Source organism: Mustela lutreola, chromosome 2 (genome assembly GCF_030435805.1).
Source record: "Mustela lutreola isolate mMusLut2 chromosome 2, mMusLut2.pri, whole genome shotgun sequence".
Classification (NCBI taxonomy): Eukaryota; Metazoa; Chordata; class Mammalia; order Carnivora; family Mustelidae; genus Mustela; species Mustela lutreola.
Window position 1 is genome coordinate 15543767 of NC_081291.1, and position 18646 is coordinate 15562412.

The window sequence follows — 18646 nt, forward strand, 5'->3', positions numbered from 1 at the left end:
TTATGGTTCTTTTTGGTTGCTAAAAGTTTGATTCAGATATTTCTCTAATTTTTATTAAATGAAATTTTTCCTGCTTTAACTATCTGAAATTAAAAGTGTTTAACTGGGGCACCTGGGTGGCTCAGTGGGTTAAGCCGCTGCCTTCGGCTCAGGTCATGATCTCAGGGTCCTGGGATCGAGTCGCGCATCGGACTCTCTGCTCAGCAGAGAGCCTGCTTCCCTCTCTCTCACTCTCTGCCTGCCTCTCTGCCTACTTGTGATCTCTCTCTGTCAAATAAATAAATAAAATCTTAAAAAAAATAAAAAATAAAAATAAAAGTGTTTAACTAATGAACACCGGTGATTGTCAAGTGGATGATGTTTACCTGTCTGGCTAAGGTCTGTACAGTGTGAGAGGCGTCTGTAGGTCAGACTCCTGATCCCAGCTCGGTGCTTGTGTCCTGAGGTGGTGGGTGCCGGCCAGACCCTGTTAGTTCTACACTGGCCAGCATGCACTGGTAGTTCTACATTATTTCTGTCTGCTTTTGCTCTGTGAAAAGTGGTTTAGTTGGCATCAAATCTCACTTACACGTTGGGCAGCTACTGGTGTTAATGGCCTGGGACTTGGCAACAAAGTCTGTGTTTGCCCCACTCTCAGAGTGAATATTTTCGTGGGCTTTCATCAGATTCCATCTCAGCCTTTGTCATTTCAGATCAAAATTGAGAACACCGTAATCTCATTCTGCAATTGCAACAAAGCCTGTTTGTGTCCATTTAAAATTTTTCATTTTTCAAGTCTTCTTCCACTCTGTTATGACTCAATAAAAGAATAAAATTTGGTTGTGAAGAGACTGATTTTAGATGCAAAGTTAAGATCAGGTTTTGCGTATTATTTCAGCTATTTTTCCCTACAGTGGTCTGTATTTTGTTGGCCATTTTGACCTCAAATAATTCCTTGACTTACTGCCTTTGAAAGATACTAACAGTCATTTCTTGATCCCATCATCTTTTTTAAAAATTAATTTATTTTTAAAATTTTATTTCAATTCAATTAACTAACACATAATATATTATTAGTTTCAGAGGTGGAGTTCAATGATTCATCAGTTGCATGCAATATCCAGAACCCACCATCTTCTAAACAAAGATCATTCTCTAAACAACTTTACACGATGTTTTCCCACAGTGGAACTTGTCAGAACTCTCTTCAACATATCCATCTGGTCCTAAGCAATCCCTGAAAATATTTCCTACCAGTTAGATGACCCCAAGCTCTTTCAACGTATAGCCTTTGCTCTTTAGTTCCTTTCCTGAGTAATTTATTGACTGTTCACTTTATCCGTTAGCACGAATTTCTGCAGTACTGACCTGCTGACATCTCAGCGGCCTGATGCTTGCTGTACTTCATGGTTTGCCCTTTCTCCCGATGGCAAAGGTCTTGCCTTCAATATGCCCCTACATCCTGGGGCTTCTCAGCTTCTCAGAAACAACTTCCAGCACTCTTTGACACACTACATTGTGTCTTATCTCCGGCTGAGTTACAGGCTCTTGTTCTTTGGGGTCCACTTTCCAATCCATCTCTCATTTTCCCTTCTTTGCTTCGAAATTAATACCCGGCAGAGAACTTAGAAAACAGGTTCTTTTCTTTCTCTTTCAAAGACTAAGTTGTTTCCTTATTACCAGGTCAACAAGGATTTTCTCCTAAAGCTCCAAAGGAGCCATGTTCATTAGTGAACACCGAGAAGCTGAAAGCACAACTCTTGCAAATTCAGACAGAGCTGAATAATTCGAAGCAAGAATATGAAGAATACAAAGAACTAACGAGGTAAAGTATAAATCCACGTTCATGCTTACCTGTCTTAATATTTCTTTTTTAAGATTTTATTTATTTATTTGACAGAGATCACAAGCAGGCAGACAGGCAGGCAGAGAGAGAGGAGGAAGCAGGCTCCCTGTTGAGCAGAGAGCCCTATGCGGGGCTCGATCCCAGGATCCTGGGATCATGACCTGAGCCGAAGGCAGAGGCTTTAACCCACTGAGCCATCCAGGCGCCCCTGTCTCAGTATTTTTGAATGTGGATTTATTTTAGCGTTTAACACTGACTATTTATTTATTTATTTTTAAAGGTTTTATTTATTTCTTGACAGAGACACAGCGAGAGAGGGAACACAAGCAAGGGAGTGGGAGAGGGTGAAGCAGGCTTCCTGCAGAGCAGGTAGCCTGATGCGGGACTCGATCCCAGGACGCTGGGATCTTGACCTGAGCCGAAGGCAGATGCTAAATGACTGAGCCACCGAGGCGCTCCTAACAGTGACCATTTGATTGAGCATTTTATGTTAAATATTAATTCTCATATAGCAACTACCTTGTTTTGACATGAAGAAAAAGCTCCTTAATATATCTAATGAACTAGATGATACAGATGTTTTCTTTTTTTTTTTCTTTTTAGTCCTTTCTTCTTAAATATTTTATTTATTTTTTTGACAAACAGAGATCACAAGTAGGCAGAGAGGCAGGCAGGGAGTGGGGGGAAACAGGCTCCCTGCTGAGTGGAGTGCCCGATACAGGGCTCGATCCCAGGACCCTTAGATCATGACCTGAGCCAAAGGCAGAGGCTTAACCCACTGAGCCACCCAGACCCCCGATACAGATGTTTTCATGAATACATCCGTATCTGTTTACCAAATTTAAATCAATGTTGTTATGAATTGAATCAGAATTTTTAGAAATTACAGGTTAATATTCTTAATGTTCCTTGTGTAAAAAAAACCAAAAGATAAGCTACATTCATAGTATAATTAAGATTATGCTATTCTAAAATAGAAAGAAGTATTTATTTTATTTTTTACATTTTTAAAAAGATTTATTTATTTTATTTTTTTTTTATTTTATTTTTTTTTTTAAAGATTTTATTTATTTATTTGAGAGAGAGACAGTGAGAGAGAACATGAGTGAGGAGAAGGTCAGAGGGAGAAGCAGACTCCCCATGGAGCGGGGAGCCCGATGCGGGACTCGATCCCGGGACTCCAGGATCATGACCTGAGCCGAAGGCAGTCGTCCAACCAACTGAGCCACCCAGGCGCCCAAGATTTATTTATTTTAGAGAGAGACAGAGCACACATGGGGGTAAAGGGCACAAGAAGAGAGAGAATCCTAAGCAGGGAGCATGAGCATGGAGCCCAGTTCAGGGCTCAATCTCACGACTGATTTCATGACCTGAGCTGAAAGCAAGAGTTGACACTCACTTGACTGAGACACCCAGGCACCCCAGAAAGTGTTTATTTTAAAAATAACATGCCGGGGTGCCTGGGTGGCTCAGTGGGTTAAAGCCTCTGCCTTCTGCTCAGGTCATGATCCCAGGGTCCTGGGATCAAGCCCCATATCTGGCTCTCTGCTCCGCGGGGACCCTGCTTCTCCCTCCCCCTCTGCCTGCCTCTCTGCCTACTTGTGCTCTCTCTCTGTCAAATAAATAAATAAAATCTTAAAAAAAAAAAATAACATGCCATTTGTGGTATCATCACAGACTATTAGTGTTTTTGAATTGGAGGTCTACCATTTATACTGTAGTTAATTCTTATAGCCAAATATTACCCAAATGGAAATTGAGGGTAATAATTTGAGAATATCTTAGATTTAAAGGGATAAATAGCAAGTTATGTGAGAGTATAAAGTGTTAAGTACTCTACAAGTGTATGACATTACTTATTACCTGAAATACTCAATTTTTAAATATCCCTTAGGAAAAAGCAGCTAGAATTGGAATCAGAGCTTCAGTCTTTGCAAAAAGCAAATCTTAATCTTGAAAACCTTTTGGAAGCAACAAAAGCCTACAAGCGACAAGAAGTTTCTCAACTGAATAAAATTCATGCTGAAACGCTTAAGGTAGGTGGTATGAAGCAATTCTTTTTTTTAATTTTTATTTATTTATTTTAAATATTTTATTTATCTATTTGCTTCAGAGAGATCACAAGTAGGCAGGGCAGTAGGCAGAGAGAGAGGGGGAAGCAGGCTCCCTGCTGAGCAGAGAGCCCGATGTGGGGCTTAATCCCAGGACCCTGAGATCATGACCTGAGCCGAAGGCAGCAACTTAAGCCACTGATCCTCCCAGGCGCCCATGGTGGTAGCATATTATACAAAACATTCTACACCTGGGTTTTTCTGTTTTTGTCTTTTCTCTTTCTAAGTTTGTCCCATGACTACAGGGGAAAAAAAAGAACTTTACCTCCTTTTTTTTTTTCGTTTTCTGACAGCTGCACAGGAATCTGTTGTATGGATGTATTACCATTTATTTAAACTAGAAAATGCAGTTTTTTAAAACAAAAGTAGAATTTTTTTCTTTGCTCTCTAAAAATGATGGCCTTTAAAAAATCTGTGTCCGGGGCGCCTGGGTGGCTCAGTGGGTTAAGCTGCTGCCTTCGGCTCAGGTCATGATCTCAGGGTCCTGGGATCGAGTCCCGCATCAGGCTCTCTGCTCAGCAGGGAGCCTGCTTCCCTCTCTCTCTCTCTGCCTGCCTCTCCATCTACTTGTGATTTCTCTCTGTCAAATAAATAAATAAAATCTTAAAAAAAAAAAAAAAAAATCTGTGTCGGAAATTATTTTAAATTAACTGTGGAACATGGCCAAATGTTTTCTCATCCTGTGTCTGTAACCCCTTAGCACAGTGGAATTGGAGAGCTTGAAGCGTGTGTGGCAGGCTGGTCCTGCTGCTTCCACTTCTAGGTCAGCAAATAAGATCTAAGTGATTAAAAGTTTTACCAAGAGCAGCATAGCAGTTCAGAGCTATTGTTCATTCTCAGTTACATGAGAGTACTTTATGAATACATTTTTCTTGTTTAAAAGAGATATACATACATATGTAAGTTTCAGTTCAAGGTCATTTTGAGCACTGCTGCCAATCTGGTTCTAATGTAGTCCTTCACGCCCCATCCGTGGTGGGTAATTTGTTCTGTTTGGGAATATTTTTACTTAGCAGTTTTTTTTTTAATTTTAAGATTTTATTTATTTGTCAGCGAGAGAGAGAGAACACAAGTGGGTGGGCAGCAGGCAGAGGGAGGAGCAGTAAGAGGAAGGAGCCAGCTCTCTGCTGAGCAAGGAACCCGATGCGGGATTTGATCCCAGGACCCTGGGATCGTGACCTCAGCCAACGGCAGATGCTTAACCGGCTGAACCACCCAGGCATCCTTGCTTGGCAGTTTTGTACAGTATATATGTAGGGACTGGGAAAATAATGGAGAGTTATTTCATAGATTTTTAGCTGAGCTTTTGTTTTTAAACGTAAATGGAATCATCCTACATATGTTACTCTGTAGTGGGCTTTTGTTAACTCTAGGATATGCCTCGGGTCTTCCCATATTACATAGTACGTAGAACTCTACCTCATTTTAAATCTAGGTTTCCATGTTTTGGACAACCCCTGGCTTGTATAGGTGGTTGCCAGTGTGAATGTTCTTTGGGGAGAGTCTGTGAAGGCGTGGTCATCATCTGATGTCTCAGCACTGGGGTCCTGCCCGCCAGGTGTCTGTGCTATGTGCTCTCCCGGGAGGTATGGGAGCACTCACTGCCCAGTGCCAGCCCCCGGAACTGGTGTTGTCTCCCTCTTTAATGTATGACAGTATGATGGGTGGAAATTGTATCTTTTGAAGATTTTATTTCTCATTTCCTTTCTTTCTGATGAGGTCGCACATCTATGATCACTGTCCATTTGTGTATATCCTTTTCTGTGAGAAAAAAGAAGAGTCCGTTTTCTTACTGGTTGTTTTGTCTTCTGGTTGTAGTTTTTAACATGTTACTCTCTTGTATGTCATATACTACTGCCAACATACTCTGCCATGCTACTGCCATAATGTTGCTTGTCTTTTATCTTTGTATGTGATACTTTTGTTATACAGAATTTTTAAAATTTTGATATAGCCAGGTTTATTCCTCTTCTACCATTTTTTAAAATTTTTTGGGTATAGTAGACTTCATCGATGGTACAAGATAGAGCTCCCCAAGACCCTATCCTTCTCAGTTAGTCTGGGGTGGAAATTGGGTAGAGGTTGGGAGATGCTCAGTGTATTGGGCGATGAGTTGGGGCAAGGATTCCCCAGCAGCTGAGGGCTCTCTTCCTCTTGTCTCTCGGGCTGGTGGTCTAGATGGCTCTTACTCCTTGGAGGCCCATCTGGACCATAAGATCCACCACCCAGTTGTTGGAGCCAAATTCATTGTCATACTAGGAAATAAGCTTAACAAAGAGGTCACTGAGGACTATGCCAGCCCCAGCATTAAAGATGATAGAGTGGGTGTCACTGTTAATGTTGCAGGGCAAACCTGATCCTCAGTGGAGCCCAGGATGCCCTTGAGGGGGCCCTTTGATGCCTGCATCACCGCCTTCTTGATGTCATTGTATTTGGCAGCTTTCTCCAGGCAGCAGGTCAGATCCATGATTGACAAGTTGCGGATAGGGACATGGAAGGCCATGCCAGTGAGCTTCGTATTCTGCCCAGGGATGACCTTGCCTACAGCCTTGGCAGCGCCAGTAGAAGCAGAGATAATGTTCTGGGCAGCCCCTTGGCCATCACGCCACAGCTTGCCAGAGGGGCTATCCATAGACGTCATGGTGACAGTGTGGCATGGACTGAGGTCATGAGTTCCTCTACCATGCCATGGTTGTCATGGATGACCTTGGCCAGTGGGGCCAAGCATATGGTGGTACAGGAGGCATTGCCAACCATCTTGAGGGAGCTTTCATACTTCTCATGGTTCACATCCATCACAAACATGGGGGCATCATCAGAAGGGGCAAAGATGATGACCATCCCCCCGTCCCTACCCTCCAAGTGAACCCCAGGCTTCTCCATGGTGGTGAAGACCCCAGTGGACTCCACAACATGCTCAGCACTAGCATCACCCCTTTTGATGTTGGCGGAATCTCACTCCTGGAAGATGGAGATGGACATTCCATTGATGACAAGTTTCCTGTTCTCAGCCTGGACTGTGCTGTGGAATTTGCCATGGGTGGAATCATACTGGAACTTGTAGACCATGTAATTGAGGTCAATGAAGCAGTCCTTAACGGCAACAGTATCCACTATGCCAGAGTTAAAAGCAGCCCTGGTGACCAGGTGCCCAATACGCTGAATCTGTTTACTCCGACCTCCGCCATCATGTCATCATGTCTTGGGGACGCAGCTGGAACTACACCAGAGATGCAGACTGTCTGTCGAATGGGGAGGAGCAGAGAGCCTCTTTTATGTATTTTCAAAGACAATCTCAAGATCATCAATATATTCTACTTCTTTTTTTTTTAAGATTTTATTTATTTATTCAACAGGAAGAGAGAGATCACAAGTAGGCAGAAAGGCAGGCAGAGAGAGAGGAGGAGGCAGGCTCCCCGCTGTGCAGAGAGCCCGATGTGGGGCTCGATCCCAGGACCCTGTGATCATGACCTGAGCCGAAGGCAGAGGCTTAACCCATTGAGCCACCCAGGCGCCCCAATATATTCTACTTCTTAAACTACTTTTATAATTTTCTTTTTACATTGAGATGTTTAGTTCATCTGCCTTTTTACTTTTTAAAGTATTTTATTTATTTATTAGAGAGGGAGCGAACAGAAGCAGGGGGAGTGGGAGAAGGAGAGATAAAATCCCCACCAAGCAGGGAGCCAAATGCAGGGCTCTATCCCAGGACTCTGGGATCATGACCTGAGCTGAAGGCAGAGGCTTAACGACTGAGCCACCCTGATGCCCCTGCCTTTTTATTTTCTGAATGCTAATACATAGAGATTTAACTTTGAATAGTCCTTGTTTTTCTCGATAATTTGAACTTTCCACATTTAAATCACTTTTTCTCTGTCCTAGTTAACTATTTGTCCTATTTGTCCTATTTAACTATTTGTCCTATTTAACTATTTGTATGCTGATCACTGTTTTAATGACTGTACCCTTGTAATGTATTTTTATGTGGGTCAGGGAAGTCTTCCTAAATTTTTAATTGTCTTTCCTTGAACTTTTATTCTTTGTTTGAACTTTGGAATCAGCTTATTAAGTTTCAGTTTTAACAATCTTACTAGAATTTTGCTTGAGACCACATTAAATTGCTATATTTGTTTCAACTTAGTCATTTCTCAGCTGCCTCTTGAGGATACTCTTTTGATGATTAGAATTTCAATTTTATCCTTTCCGTTCACACAATTAGTAAATACTTTTGCTCTTTTGTTCACATGTGCTAATGCTGTTTCATAATTGCTTTTTGTTACAGATTATAACTACACCAACCAAGGCTTATCAACTTTGGTCTCGACCGGTGTCAAAATTAAGCCCTGAAGTAGGGAACTTTGGCCCTGCGGGTACTCAGAGTTCCAGTGAGTTAGATGATAATATCTTGAACGAGCCAGTTCCACCTGAAATGAATGAACAAGCTTTTGAGGCCATTTCTGAAGAGCTTAGAATGGTGCAGGTAATGTTTGTTTTTTTTGGTTTGCGAAAACATGAGTCATTAGACGTTCATTGAAAACAGACTTCCCTTACCATTTCAACTCTGTCATTTGTAGTGTTCAAAGCTATGTAGTATTAAAACTGTGTTTCTAAATATGGGGGTGTGAAAGCCCATGGCCTCACTATCAGCCTGCTTTTGCTCTCGTCATTTGCAGGATTTAGCAAGTCCCACACTATAACCTCCTCAGGCTATAGGGTCTCTAACATATGAAGAGACCAGTCTGCCACCAGCTTCAGGTTCCAGAACTGGTTGATATGGCACAGTACTGTATGTGCTAAAGAAAATGAAAATAATGGAGAGAATCTTATAGATCAAATTTCCGACAGTTTTTGGTATATTTGAAAGAACATTTGAAGTGTGCTTATCCTAGAGTTCTGGTGACTTATTTATTTATTTGGTGATTTATTTATTTATTTGGATTTCTTTCTTTATTTTTTTCTTTTTTTAAACGTTTTTCTGCTGTCTAGTGAAACTTAGAGTGAGCCAGACCACCCTCAGATTCCAAAACTTTGTCCCTTCCAAGGCCTGGAGAGCATTCTGGTGAAGTCAGTCACATGCAGCCTTAGAAGTCTCAGGATGGCTCTAGGACTGAACCCATTTAATTTTAATCACCTTTTCCCTTTGTGTTTCAAATTCTCCACTTTGACGGACCACAGTGTAATTCTGAGACATGAGAAGTCATTAGTGCAGTCTTTTGAAATTGTTTTCTGACCCCAGAGTGGCCTTTGATATCTTTGTCCATGTGAGGTTTAAATTTTTTTTTTTTTTTAAGATTTTATTTATTTATGACAGAGAGACTCAGCCAGAGAGGGAACACGAGCAGGAGGAGTGGGAGAGGGAGAAGCAGGGTTCCTGCTGAGCAGGGAGCCCAATGCAGGGCTCGATCCCAGGATCCTGAGATCATGACCTGAGCCGAAGGCAGACGCTTAACTGACTGAGCCACCCAGGCACCCCTATTTTTTGTTCTTCTAATGCAGAAGAGACAGTGGAATGTTTGAGAGTTCCATTAAGAAGTGTTTGTGTTGCTGCAGGAGCAGATGACTGCCCTTCAAGCGAAGCTGGATGAGGAAGAGCATAAGAACGTCAAGCTTCAGCAGCACATTGACAAACTGGAACACCATTCCTTGCAGTCACAGGAGGTGAGACCCAGAGCACAGCCCCAGGAAACACATGAGCCAAACCCTCAAAGCGACAGTATCGCGAGATGAAAGTGACTTGGCAGAGCCTTTGTCAATGCTTATTTGAGTTGTATTCTTTATTGTGTCACTTCACACACTGCTCCGAGGATGACACACACACCCCTAGTCTGAATTCTAGCTTCCCATTGTCGATAGCGCAGAGGCGCCTTGTCGTTAGCTCGGAACGAGACAAGATGGACGGCCCAGTGATTACTTACAGTGATCCTTCCCTTTGATGGTCATCCTCACTTTAATTCATGGCAATGGCTAGTTTTCTCCTATCAGAGACCTTAACTAGATTTTTAAAACAGAGGCATGGGTAATGATTTGGAGTGTATCTTAGCATGCCAGTGTTCCTTTTCCAGTAAATTTATCTTTTTCTCAAAGCTTTTCTCATCAGAAAGAACTGACTGGGTCAGACAGCAGCAAGAGCATCTCTCACAGTTGAATGCCCTTGAGATGCAGCTTCGGGACACTCAGACTAAAAATGACTGTAAGTTCGAACAAGTGGGAGCTTTGGGATCTGAATACCATTAACTCAGTATCTTTTGATTCCTATGAATAAATCTTGCCCCTGTGTTTTTGGTGCCCCTGTTTTTTTTGTTTGCTTTTGTTTTTTATTTTTTATTTCATTTTTTTAAAAGATTTTATTTATTTGACAAAGAAAGAAATCACAAGTAGGCAGAGAGGCAGGCTGGGAGTGGGGGGTGGAGAAGCAGACTCCCTGCTGAGCAGAGAGCCTGATGCGGGGCTTGATCCCAGGATCCTGGGTTCACGACCTGAGCCACCCAGGCACCCTAGTACTTTTGTTTGTTTTTAATTAGAGTTTGTTTGTTTTAACTTGAGTCTGCATGACAGTGGTAAGTAATTGTCATATATCATAAAGGGGAATTTGCACCAGAACAGCTCACAAACAAGTGATTGAACTGTTGGCTGAAAGTTTTAATACTGCTTTGAAAATGAAGTGTCTTGAAATCATAAGATGACTAATGTTTTGATAGTAACAAAATAGAGCATAAATTAGATATTTGTACATATCCATAAAGGTGGGAGTATCACTTGATTCCCAGTTATTTCAGTGTATTTCTTCTATCATCAGTGTTTGCAGCAGTTTATAATAGAGCCGACAAAAGACAGCTGTTGTGTTTCCTTTGCTCTAAAGAGCTACCTAATTTTACCTCCAGTTGGAGTTTCCTTAGAAGACCAGAAGCATTTAACCCATTTCGAGAAGTATATTACCAAGGAGTTTTCAATAAGTAAGATCAGGTCACTTAAAATATGCTAAGTCTCTTGATTTCTTTCCCTTATGTTGAGTTTTCATGCATGTGCCACGGGAGAAGCATAGAACAGTCAGGTGACCTGCAAATCAGAGACAGATGTTAACTCTTCCCTTTTTCATAGAAATGCATCAAAAATCCTAAGAGGGAGGGAAGGAAATAATCTCCATGTTCCTCGGAACCAACCACTTGGCTGTTTAACATTTTAACTTAAAATTGGTCTCTTCAACTTGTTTTTGCTCTTTGTGTGAAGATACCCTTTGAACTTATTTGCCTACTCTGTTTGAAAAAAAATTTTTTTTGATGTAAAGAAACCTGTTGAGTATTTGTTTTGTTTGTTTTTTAGTCTTGAAAAGTGAGGTGCATGACCTGCGAGTCGTTCTTCATTCTGCAGACAAGGAGCTGTCTTCTGTGAAACTGGAGTATAGTTCATTCAGAGAGAGTCAGGAGAAGGAACTGAGTAGCCTTTCTGACCGACACACGCACGTGCAGCTACAACTGGACAGTGTCAGGTAGAGTTGTTCTGTGACGGTGTCCCCTTGCCTGGTTGGCCTGTAGCCCAGGCCTGCTTGCCGTGCAGGTGCTGCAAACCCAACCCAAACTAGTTGAGCAAAAAAGTAAATTTCTGGCGCACAATACTGAGGAGGCCTAGAGGTGATTTGGATTTCGGGAACAAACTAGATTGAGTCTCAAAAGATATTGTCAGTGCACGTTGTCTCTGTCTCTGTCTGTCTCTGTCTCTATCTCTCCCTCTCTCCGTCCCTGCTCTGCCTGCCTCAGTATGTTGCCCTTATTCTGTCCTGCTGTTGAGGGCCCGCCTTTACGTGACAGGGAACAGATTGCCTCACCCAGCAATGAAATTCTCTCGCCCAGAAGCTGTGTATCAATCCCAGGGAAAATCAGAATTGCTCTTGCTGGAGTCATCTGCTTATGGACCAGTCACTCATCAAGGGTTTGACGTGGCGTAGGCCCAACATAGGTGATGAGCCTTTTCCAGAGGGAAAGGTACGCTCTTCCTGGAGGTAGGGGCAGTACAAGTCTGACCAGATCAGTAGCTGTCACTGTTGTCCACAGTGACTCGCCAGAGGCTGGTGGGAGTCAGGGCTGGTAACCTTGAAACAAAGGGGTGACAGATGTAAGTTGTTTGTTTTTACTGTTCTTTTTCTTGCTCATTTCAACTTTTTGTAAAACCATTTTGTGTTTTTGATGCCATCTCATGGGTCTGTGGCCATAATTTAATAGTGGACATCTGACATGTGATACCGTGAGCATGAGATATGTGGCAAAGATTTCAATCTGCATACATAAGGAATTAAAACAGAGGAAGAAAACATGAGATCTGCAGACCATATCCATCTGTTGACATGTTTTTGCTGGGCCTGCCCGGTGTGGCTTTAAAAGTTGAGCATAGGGGCGCCTGGGTGGCTCAGTGGGTTAAAGCCTCTGTCTTCAGCTCAGGTCATGATCCCAGGGTCCTGGGATCGGGCCCTGAGTTGGGCTCTCTGCTCAGCGGGGAGCCTTCTCCCCCCCCCTCTCTCTGCCTGCCTCTCTGCCTACTTGTGGTCTCTGTCTGTCAAATAAAAAGTTGAACATAGCATTCTCAAAATTGAGAGCGTTCTTATAAAAATCTGTTCGCATCCTCTGAAAATCCCATCCGTGCCATGCGAATGACTCCCCCATAGGACAGAGGTGTGTGCCAAGGCAGCGTGCCCTCCACTGCCCGCGCTCTTTCTCCAACACCAAGGCTCTGGCAAGTGGCCGTTTGTCATCTGTGGTGCGATGTCATTTTTTCTGACACATGGCATTTGTTTTTAACATCTGAGTCCCTGACTCTCATCTTGGCTCTGTTGTAAATTAATTTTTTGTGATTTTTTTTTTTAAAGGTCACTAATCTCACTGGATTTTCATTTCCTCATGTTTCTATGTCAGTTGAACTAGATCTAAAATGTTAAGAAGTCACTGTATCTGAACTGTGTACTTAAATTCTGTCTTAAAAATTGGGAGCATTTCCACACTGTTTAAATAAGATATAACTTAATTTTTCTCAGTGTCTCAGGCTTGACACCAAGTGCATCACTCTGTGGGCGGCTTGTACTCTGTGGCTCTCCAGGCACTGAGAAGGCCTCTACATGAAATAGCACGATACCACTGTGTTTCTTGAATCATTTGGCTGCTTTATATATACAGTTTGTATCATAAACACACACATTCTCCCTCCCTCCTGTCTCTTGTCTGTATGTCTGTCTTAGCAGCTGATTTATACCACTTTGTAACTTGCTGCTTCTGCCCTGCTTCCGGTTGGTAAAGCAGATAGATCCCTGTCTAATGACCTATGTGTAAGCTGGGACATCTGTTTTGGATGGTGCAAAGTCAGGTTCATTGTTTACGAGTTCTTGGCTGAGCTCTGGCTGTTTGGGTGCATCACAGCCTGTGCGGAGAGGAACGAGGGGGTGAGAACCTAGAAAGCAGGAAATAATATATGATTTAAGAGAGTCTGAGGGGGTTTACTCTCTTGTTCAAATCAAAGCCGGGTTTGCCATCTTAAAATCTTCCTAGAGTTGAGAGAATATGTGATAAATAGATGGAGATGAGCTATCAGCTTAATGGCCAGTCCCCAGCTTACATGAGGGAGGGTTCAGTCCCGAACCCCCTAAAATGAATGCGTAATCCTACCTGCCCATCATTTCTGCCTGTCCACTTGAGACCACGGAAGGAGGAATGAGGAGGTAGACAGCTACAGGCTAACATGCCCACCCTATCTCTTCCATCCCCGTCACACTGCTCTGTGGATCCGGTGTGTCTTCTGTGTTTGTGCACTGTGGACACTCCACACAAGTTCACGAGGAAGCCCTGTCAGGGCTTCTGTAAGTTGGGAATGGTCTGTAGATGGGAGAACTGGAACTGCTGATAATCTGACTAGCAGAGCTGCATTCACTATTTATATTTACCATTGTAAAAATGTTTTCCTGATAAAGATTAGAAAATGAAAAGCTTCTTGAGAGCAAAGCCTGCCTACAGGATTCCTATGACAACTTACAAGAAGTAATGAAGTTTGAAATTGACCAACTTTCAAAAAACCTCCAAAACTGCAAAAAAGAAAATGAAACTCTGAAATCTGATCTGAATGTAAGTTAAGAAGGGTATTGGTTATTGGTGCTTTTGTCCTGGATGTGTGATTGTTGCCTGGAGTGCAGGGCGAGGCCTGTTTTGACCTCTTCCTAACTTCCCGTCCTGGCCCCTCGTGCCTGCCAACGTAGAAGGTACTTGATGTGTTTGTTGACTACACGTTGCTAGTAACAATTATTTAAAATCTGATATGACTGTTGTCTTTTAGAATTTGGTGGAGCTTTTTGAGGCAGAAAAAGAACGCAATAACAAATTATTATTACAATTTGAAGAAGATAAAGAGAACAGTTCTAAGTGAGTGTTATTTATCTTTTCTGTTAGTTGACTGGAGTATCGTTTATTACAACATTAACTTGAGTTTTTTTTTTTTATTGCTACTACCCTGTAAAGTTATCTTTGTAACCATTCTAAAATGAATATCAGATTCTTTTGTATAAGAGGGTATAAAGAGAAACTTACTCAGTAAGCTTGAAACGAGTAGCAGTTGGTGGTGACCAGAACTTAGGGCCTTCTCTAAATAAATCACAGTAATTTTGTAAGTGGAATGGGGGGGGCTGATTTTTATTTCTGTTTCTACTGTTCTTTTCTAGCTCTTCTGTTTCTCCTGATCTCTTAATGTGAATGCCATTGTCTGTCTTCCCCCTCTCTCTTCAGTTCTTCCCTTGGTGATATCTGTCAGTCTCTTGGCCTCAGCCAATAGGGTGATCATTACTCGAGTGAGAAGAAATTGCATTTGTTTATTCAATAGATACTTGTAGAGTTCTTAATATGACTCAGATTATCCTCTAGGCCTGGGGATACAGGAGTTTAAACATCTAGTGGGCATACATCCTAGTTGGGAGACAGCTAACGTTTAGTCTTTGCTCATATACTAGGTGATCTCCCAATAAACCAGGCACTATTCTGGTAAATGCCAGAACATTTCTTTAGAGGTAAGACAGTAAGCAATATATCCCCGTCTGCATGAGTTTTACATTCTAGCAGAGAGAGATAGGTAATAAACAAGTGCTTAGGTCCACAAGTCGTAAGTGCTCTGAAGAAAAAGAAACTCATAGCACAAAGATGGGATCTCCCTTAATAGTCGTTGAAGAAACGCGTAGACGCCTGACTCGTGCTGGAACACACCACCTCTCCCCAGGTGTGTGCCACACAGAGTTCCCTTGCAGTTCATCCACTCTCTTCTGTACAACACACGGGTTCCTGTTTCCCTTGGAAGAAGTCATGAGTGAAAAAGATCATTCTTTCCTTCCAGAGAAATCTTAGAAGTCCTTGAGGTCGTGCGTCAGGAGAAACAGAAAGAGATGGCCAAGTGTGAGCAGCAGGTGAGTGAGTTGTGCTCTAAGTCCAGCACTGGAGGTCTGTAACTTCTTCTCTTCCTGGTGTCAGAAGAGGTGTGTTAGAAACGTGATTTCAGCTGCCAGCTGTCGAAAATTGGTAATAAAAAGGACTTGTTGCTTGGTTGTATTATTTTTGAACTCTTGTTTTTCTAATTCCTAAATAGCTATAATCATACGTTGTTGGTGGTCCCCTAGAGGGAACCCAGAAAATCATCGCCTTTTAACCCAGCTTTTCCTTTTCGAGTGTTATCCTAGGGAACACTGTATAATGTGAAAAACAGATTGCATCTCCTTTTTTTTTCCCCCTATGTGTGTGTGGTTAACTTTGTGATTTAATTCTTTTTCTAAAAATATAAATAAAATAATTTTTTTTCCCCCACAGATGGCAAAAGTACAGAATCTGGAAGAGAGTTTATGTGCTACAGAGAAACTAATCCGTTCTCTGGAGAAGTCTAGAGATGCTGACAAGGTTGGCAGAGGCCCAAGCTGCATCCCTGTGCATTGTCTTTATGAGTGATGCCTTAATGGTCCAGACTCCTACCTCTGGGGTGACTGGCAGCTAGCTTTTCGTAGACACTTAGGCCTTGTTCATCTTCTGAGATTGCCAGAGAAGGAGGTCTTCTATTTAAGTTAATTCTCCCTGTCACTGCAAGAGCAAATCGTTTTGTCCCTTCTGATGGTACTGTGTCTGAAATACATTCTTCCCCTTTTAACTAGGATGCTGTTAGTAGGACCCTTTCTTCTTGGTTCTGAGTCCTGTAATGCAAACTGTCAAATCCCTGCTGTTTATTTTCACCAGAAAAGTAAACAAAATATGTAGGTCCAAGTGTAAAGTTACGTGTAAATTCATTATATACCTTCCTCTAATTCATTCAGAAAAACTAAAGCAAATGATTCAGTAAAATAGAATAAAGCCATTAAAATACAAACTTAAATAATATAGGTGACATATTTTGCTAAAATAAATTTGATTTCTCTTATTGTCATTAGGAAAGACAAACTATTTGTTGTTTTAATGTCCTTAATGTTTTTGGTTATGAAGATGCTGTTTCTGTCCTTGTCAGGAAGTTGTAGCTGACCTCATGATCCAGGTCCAGGAGCTGAGAGCAGCGGTCTGTGAGAAAACCGAAACCATAGACACCCTGAAGCAAGAACTGAAGGACTTAAGTGTAAGTTCTGCCGCCAATGAGATACCACACTTCACAGACTCCTCAAGAGTTTAACAAACGCTTCACCAGAAAACAGAGTTCTATGGTCAAATCGGTTCAGAGCTACTCAAGTTCCACAGGTTTTTGGCTTTGTAGCCCTCAGCAGAGAGTTTACTATGGCCCTGTGTGCCTCTGGGAGGCGCCATGGGCTATGGCCCTGGATTGCCCTGACCCAGGAGCGGTGTGTACCAGGTGGGAACCGTTCATGAGGAACGGACTGACCCTGGTCTGTGGGAGTGAAGGGTATGTGGTGTTCCTTAATTGCTTCAAGAAAAAACAATGACACATTTTAAGTTCAGAGACGCTCATATATAGTGACTTTTTTCCACTGTTGGACTTGTTGACCCCCTCAAGTAACTACTTTCGTCAAGTAACTACTTTCCCTTTCGCATATCTAGGGGGAATGTTGGTGCTTCCTCCTTAGGTCAGGTCAAGGTGACGGTTTTTTGTCCACATTCCTCATTAGTCTGCTACAAAGGGAGCTTGCTATTCTCCACATTTGTTTGCAAAAGGCAGTGTCCTGATAAGAATGTGATAAGACAGGGTGCTGAGCTGGCTCAGTCAGTGGAGCGTGGGACTCTTGGTCCTGGGGTGGTGAGTTCGAGCTCCTCGGTGGGTGTGGAGATTACCAAAAATACAAAAACAAAACCAAAAACCTGGATGTATTTTCACGTAGCTATTGGACTTTTTGATGTCTTTTCACATCCCTTCATCCAACAAGTACTTATTGAATGATTTGTGGTAATCTCATCATCACCTTGGAGCTCTGACTCCTTCTTGTTATTATTATTATTTTTTTTTTAAGATTTTATCCATTTATTTGACAGAGAGAAAGATCACATAGGTGGAGAGGCAGGCAGAGAGAGAGAGAGGAGGAAGCAGGCTTCCCATTGAGCAAAGAGCCCATCTCGGGGCTTGATCCCAGGACCCTGGGACCATGACCCGAGCCGAAGGCAGAGGCTTTAACCTACTGAGCCATCCAGGTGCCCTCTTCTTGTTATTTTCATCTAAAAATAAGCACAATAGGGGCGCCTGGGTGGCTCAGTCAACCATCTGCCTTGTGCCTTTGGGGGTAATCTCAGGGTCCTGGGATCGAGCCCCGTGTCTGGCTCCCTGCTCAGCCGGGAGTCAGTCTGTCCCTCTTGCTCACCTCCTCCCACTGCTTCTGCTCTTCCTTTCTCTCAAATAAATAAATAAAATATTAGGGGGGAAATATATATATATATATATACATATATATATATATAAACATAGTAAAGCAGATAGCTCTTTGTATCATAAGTTTCTTTTTGCAGTGCAAATATAACTCTGCTTTGGCTGAAAAGGACGAGTGCAAAGTGTTGATTAAGAAACAGGAAGTGGAGATTCTGGATCTGAAAGAAGCCTTGAGACTGAGAATCCTCTCTGAGGACATAGAGGTAGATGTTGACACACCCTGACTTTTTTGCTTCTTCACTTGTTGATGTCTATATGTGCATGTGTGTGGGGAGGTTCGATGATGTCTATATGTGCATGTGTGTGGGGAGGTTATTCGTAAAAAACTAGAGAGCTTTTTAAAGGAATAAGTCATAGAGACATTTTCCCTAGGGTTAGGCCTTTAACAGGTAACATTAAAATTGTTCTATTTTATCCAGTTGATTGATTTTCACTCATTTGTGCTGACACCTGTGCTAGAACTGACCCTCTTCCCGAAGGGGAGCAAAGCTGTGTGTCCTTGGTAGGGGTGGCGGCAGCAGGGAGCAGGGAAAGAGCTGGGTAACAGGTTAACCTCAGGCTTGCCTCTTGTGTTTTCGTTAAAGTAGTTTTTATTTTTTGGTTGTAAGCATAAATTTTTCTTTTTTAGTATTAAGCCGTACTGTCACATGGTTCAAAATTCAAATTATGTAAAGCAGCGTATCTTTCATGTATGCTTCCAGAGATATTTTAGGCAAGTCTCATATACATTTAGTTTTCCTTTTTTTTACATGGATGGTAACCCACTGAGTATATTGCTCTGTGGTTGCTTTGGAAATTAAGTTTTCGGGGCACCTGGATGGTTCAGTCCTTAAGCGGCTGCCTTCAACTC

The 18646-nt window shown here is 42.2% G+C and overlaps 1 protein-coding gene and 1 pseudogene across 3 annotated transcripts in view; one reads left to right on the forward strand and one right to left on the reverse strand.

Annotated features, from left to right (window-relative positions):
• Positions 1 to 18646, forward strand: part of KIF15 (kinesin family member 15) — a 70806-nt gene that overhangs the window by 36692 nt on the left and 15468 nt on the right. For all 3 annotated transcript variants that reach the window (XM_059160655.1, XM_059160653.1, XM_059160654.1), the window contains exons 15-26: positions 1663 to 1804; positions 3720 to 3861; positions 8219 to 8416; positions 9487 to 9594; positions 10021 to 10126; positions 11257 to 11422; positions 13886 to 14036; positions 14245 to 14330; positions 15289 to 15358; positions 15756 to 15842; positions 16438 to 16542; positions 17877 to 17999. In XM_059160655.1, the coding sequence (XP_059016638.1) occupies positions 1663 to 1804; positions 3720 to 3861; positions 8219 to 8416; positions 9487 to 9594; positions 10021 to 10126; positions 11257 to 11422; positions 13886 to 14036; positions 14245 to 14330; positions 15289 to 15358; positions 15756 to 15842; positions 16438 to 16542; positions 17877 to 17999 (1484 nt within the window). The remainder of the gene's footprint in view (positions 1 to 1662; positions 1805 to 3719; positions 3862 to 8218; positions 8417 to 9486; positions 9595 to 10020; positions 10127 to 11256; positions 11423 to 13885; positions 14037 to 14244; positions 14331 to 15288; positions 15359 to 15755; positions 15843 to 16437; positions 16543 to 17876; positions 18000 to 18646) is intronic.
• On the reverse strand, positions 6192 to 7124 carry LOC131823821 (glyceraldehyde-3-phosphate dehydrogenase-like; annotated as a pseudogene).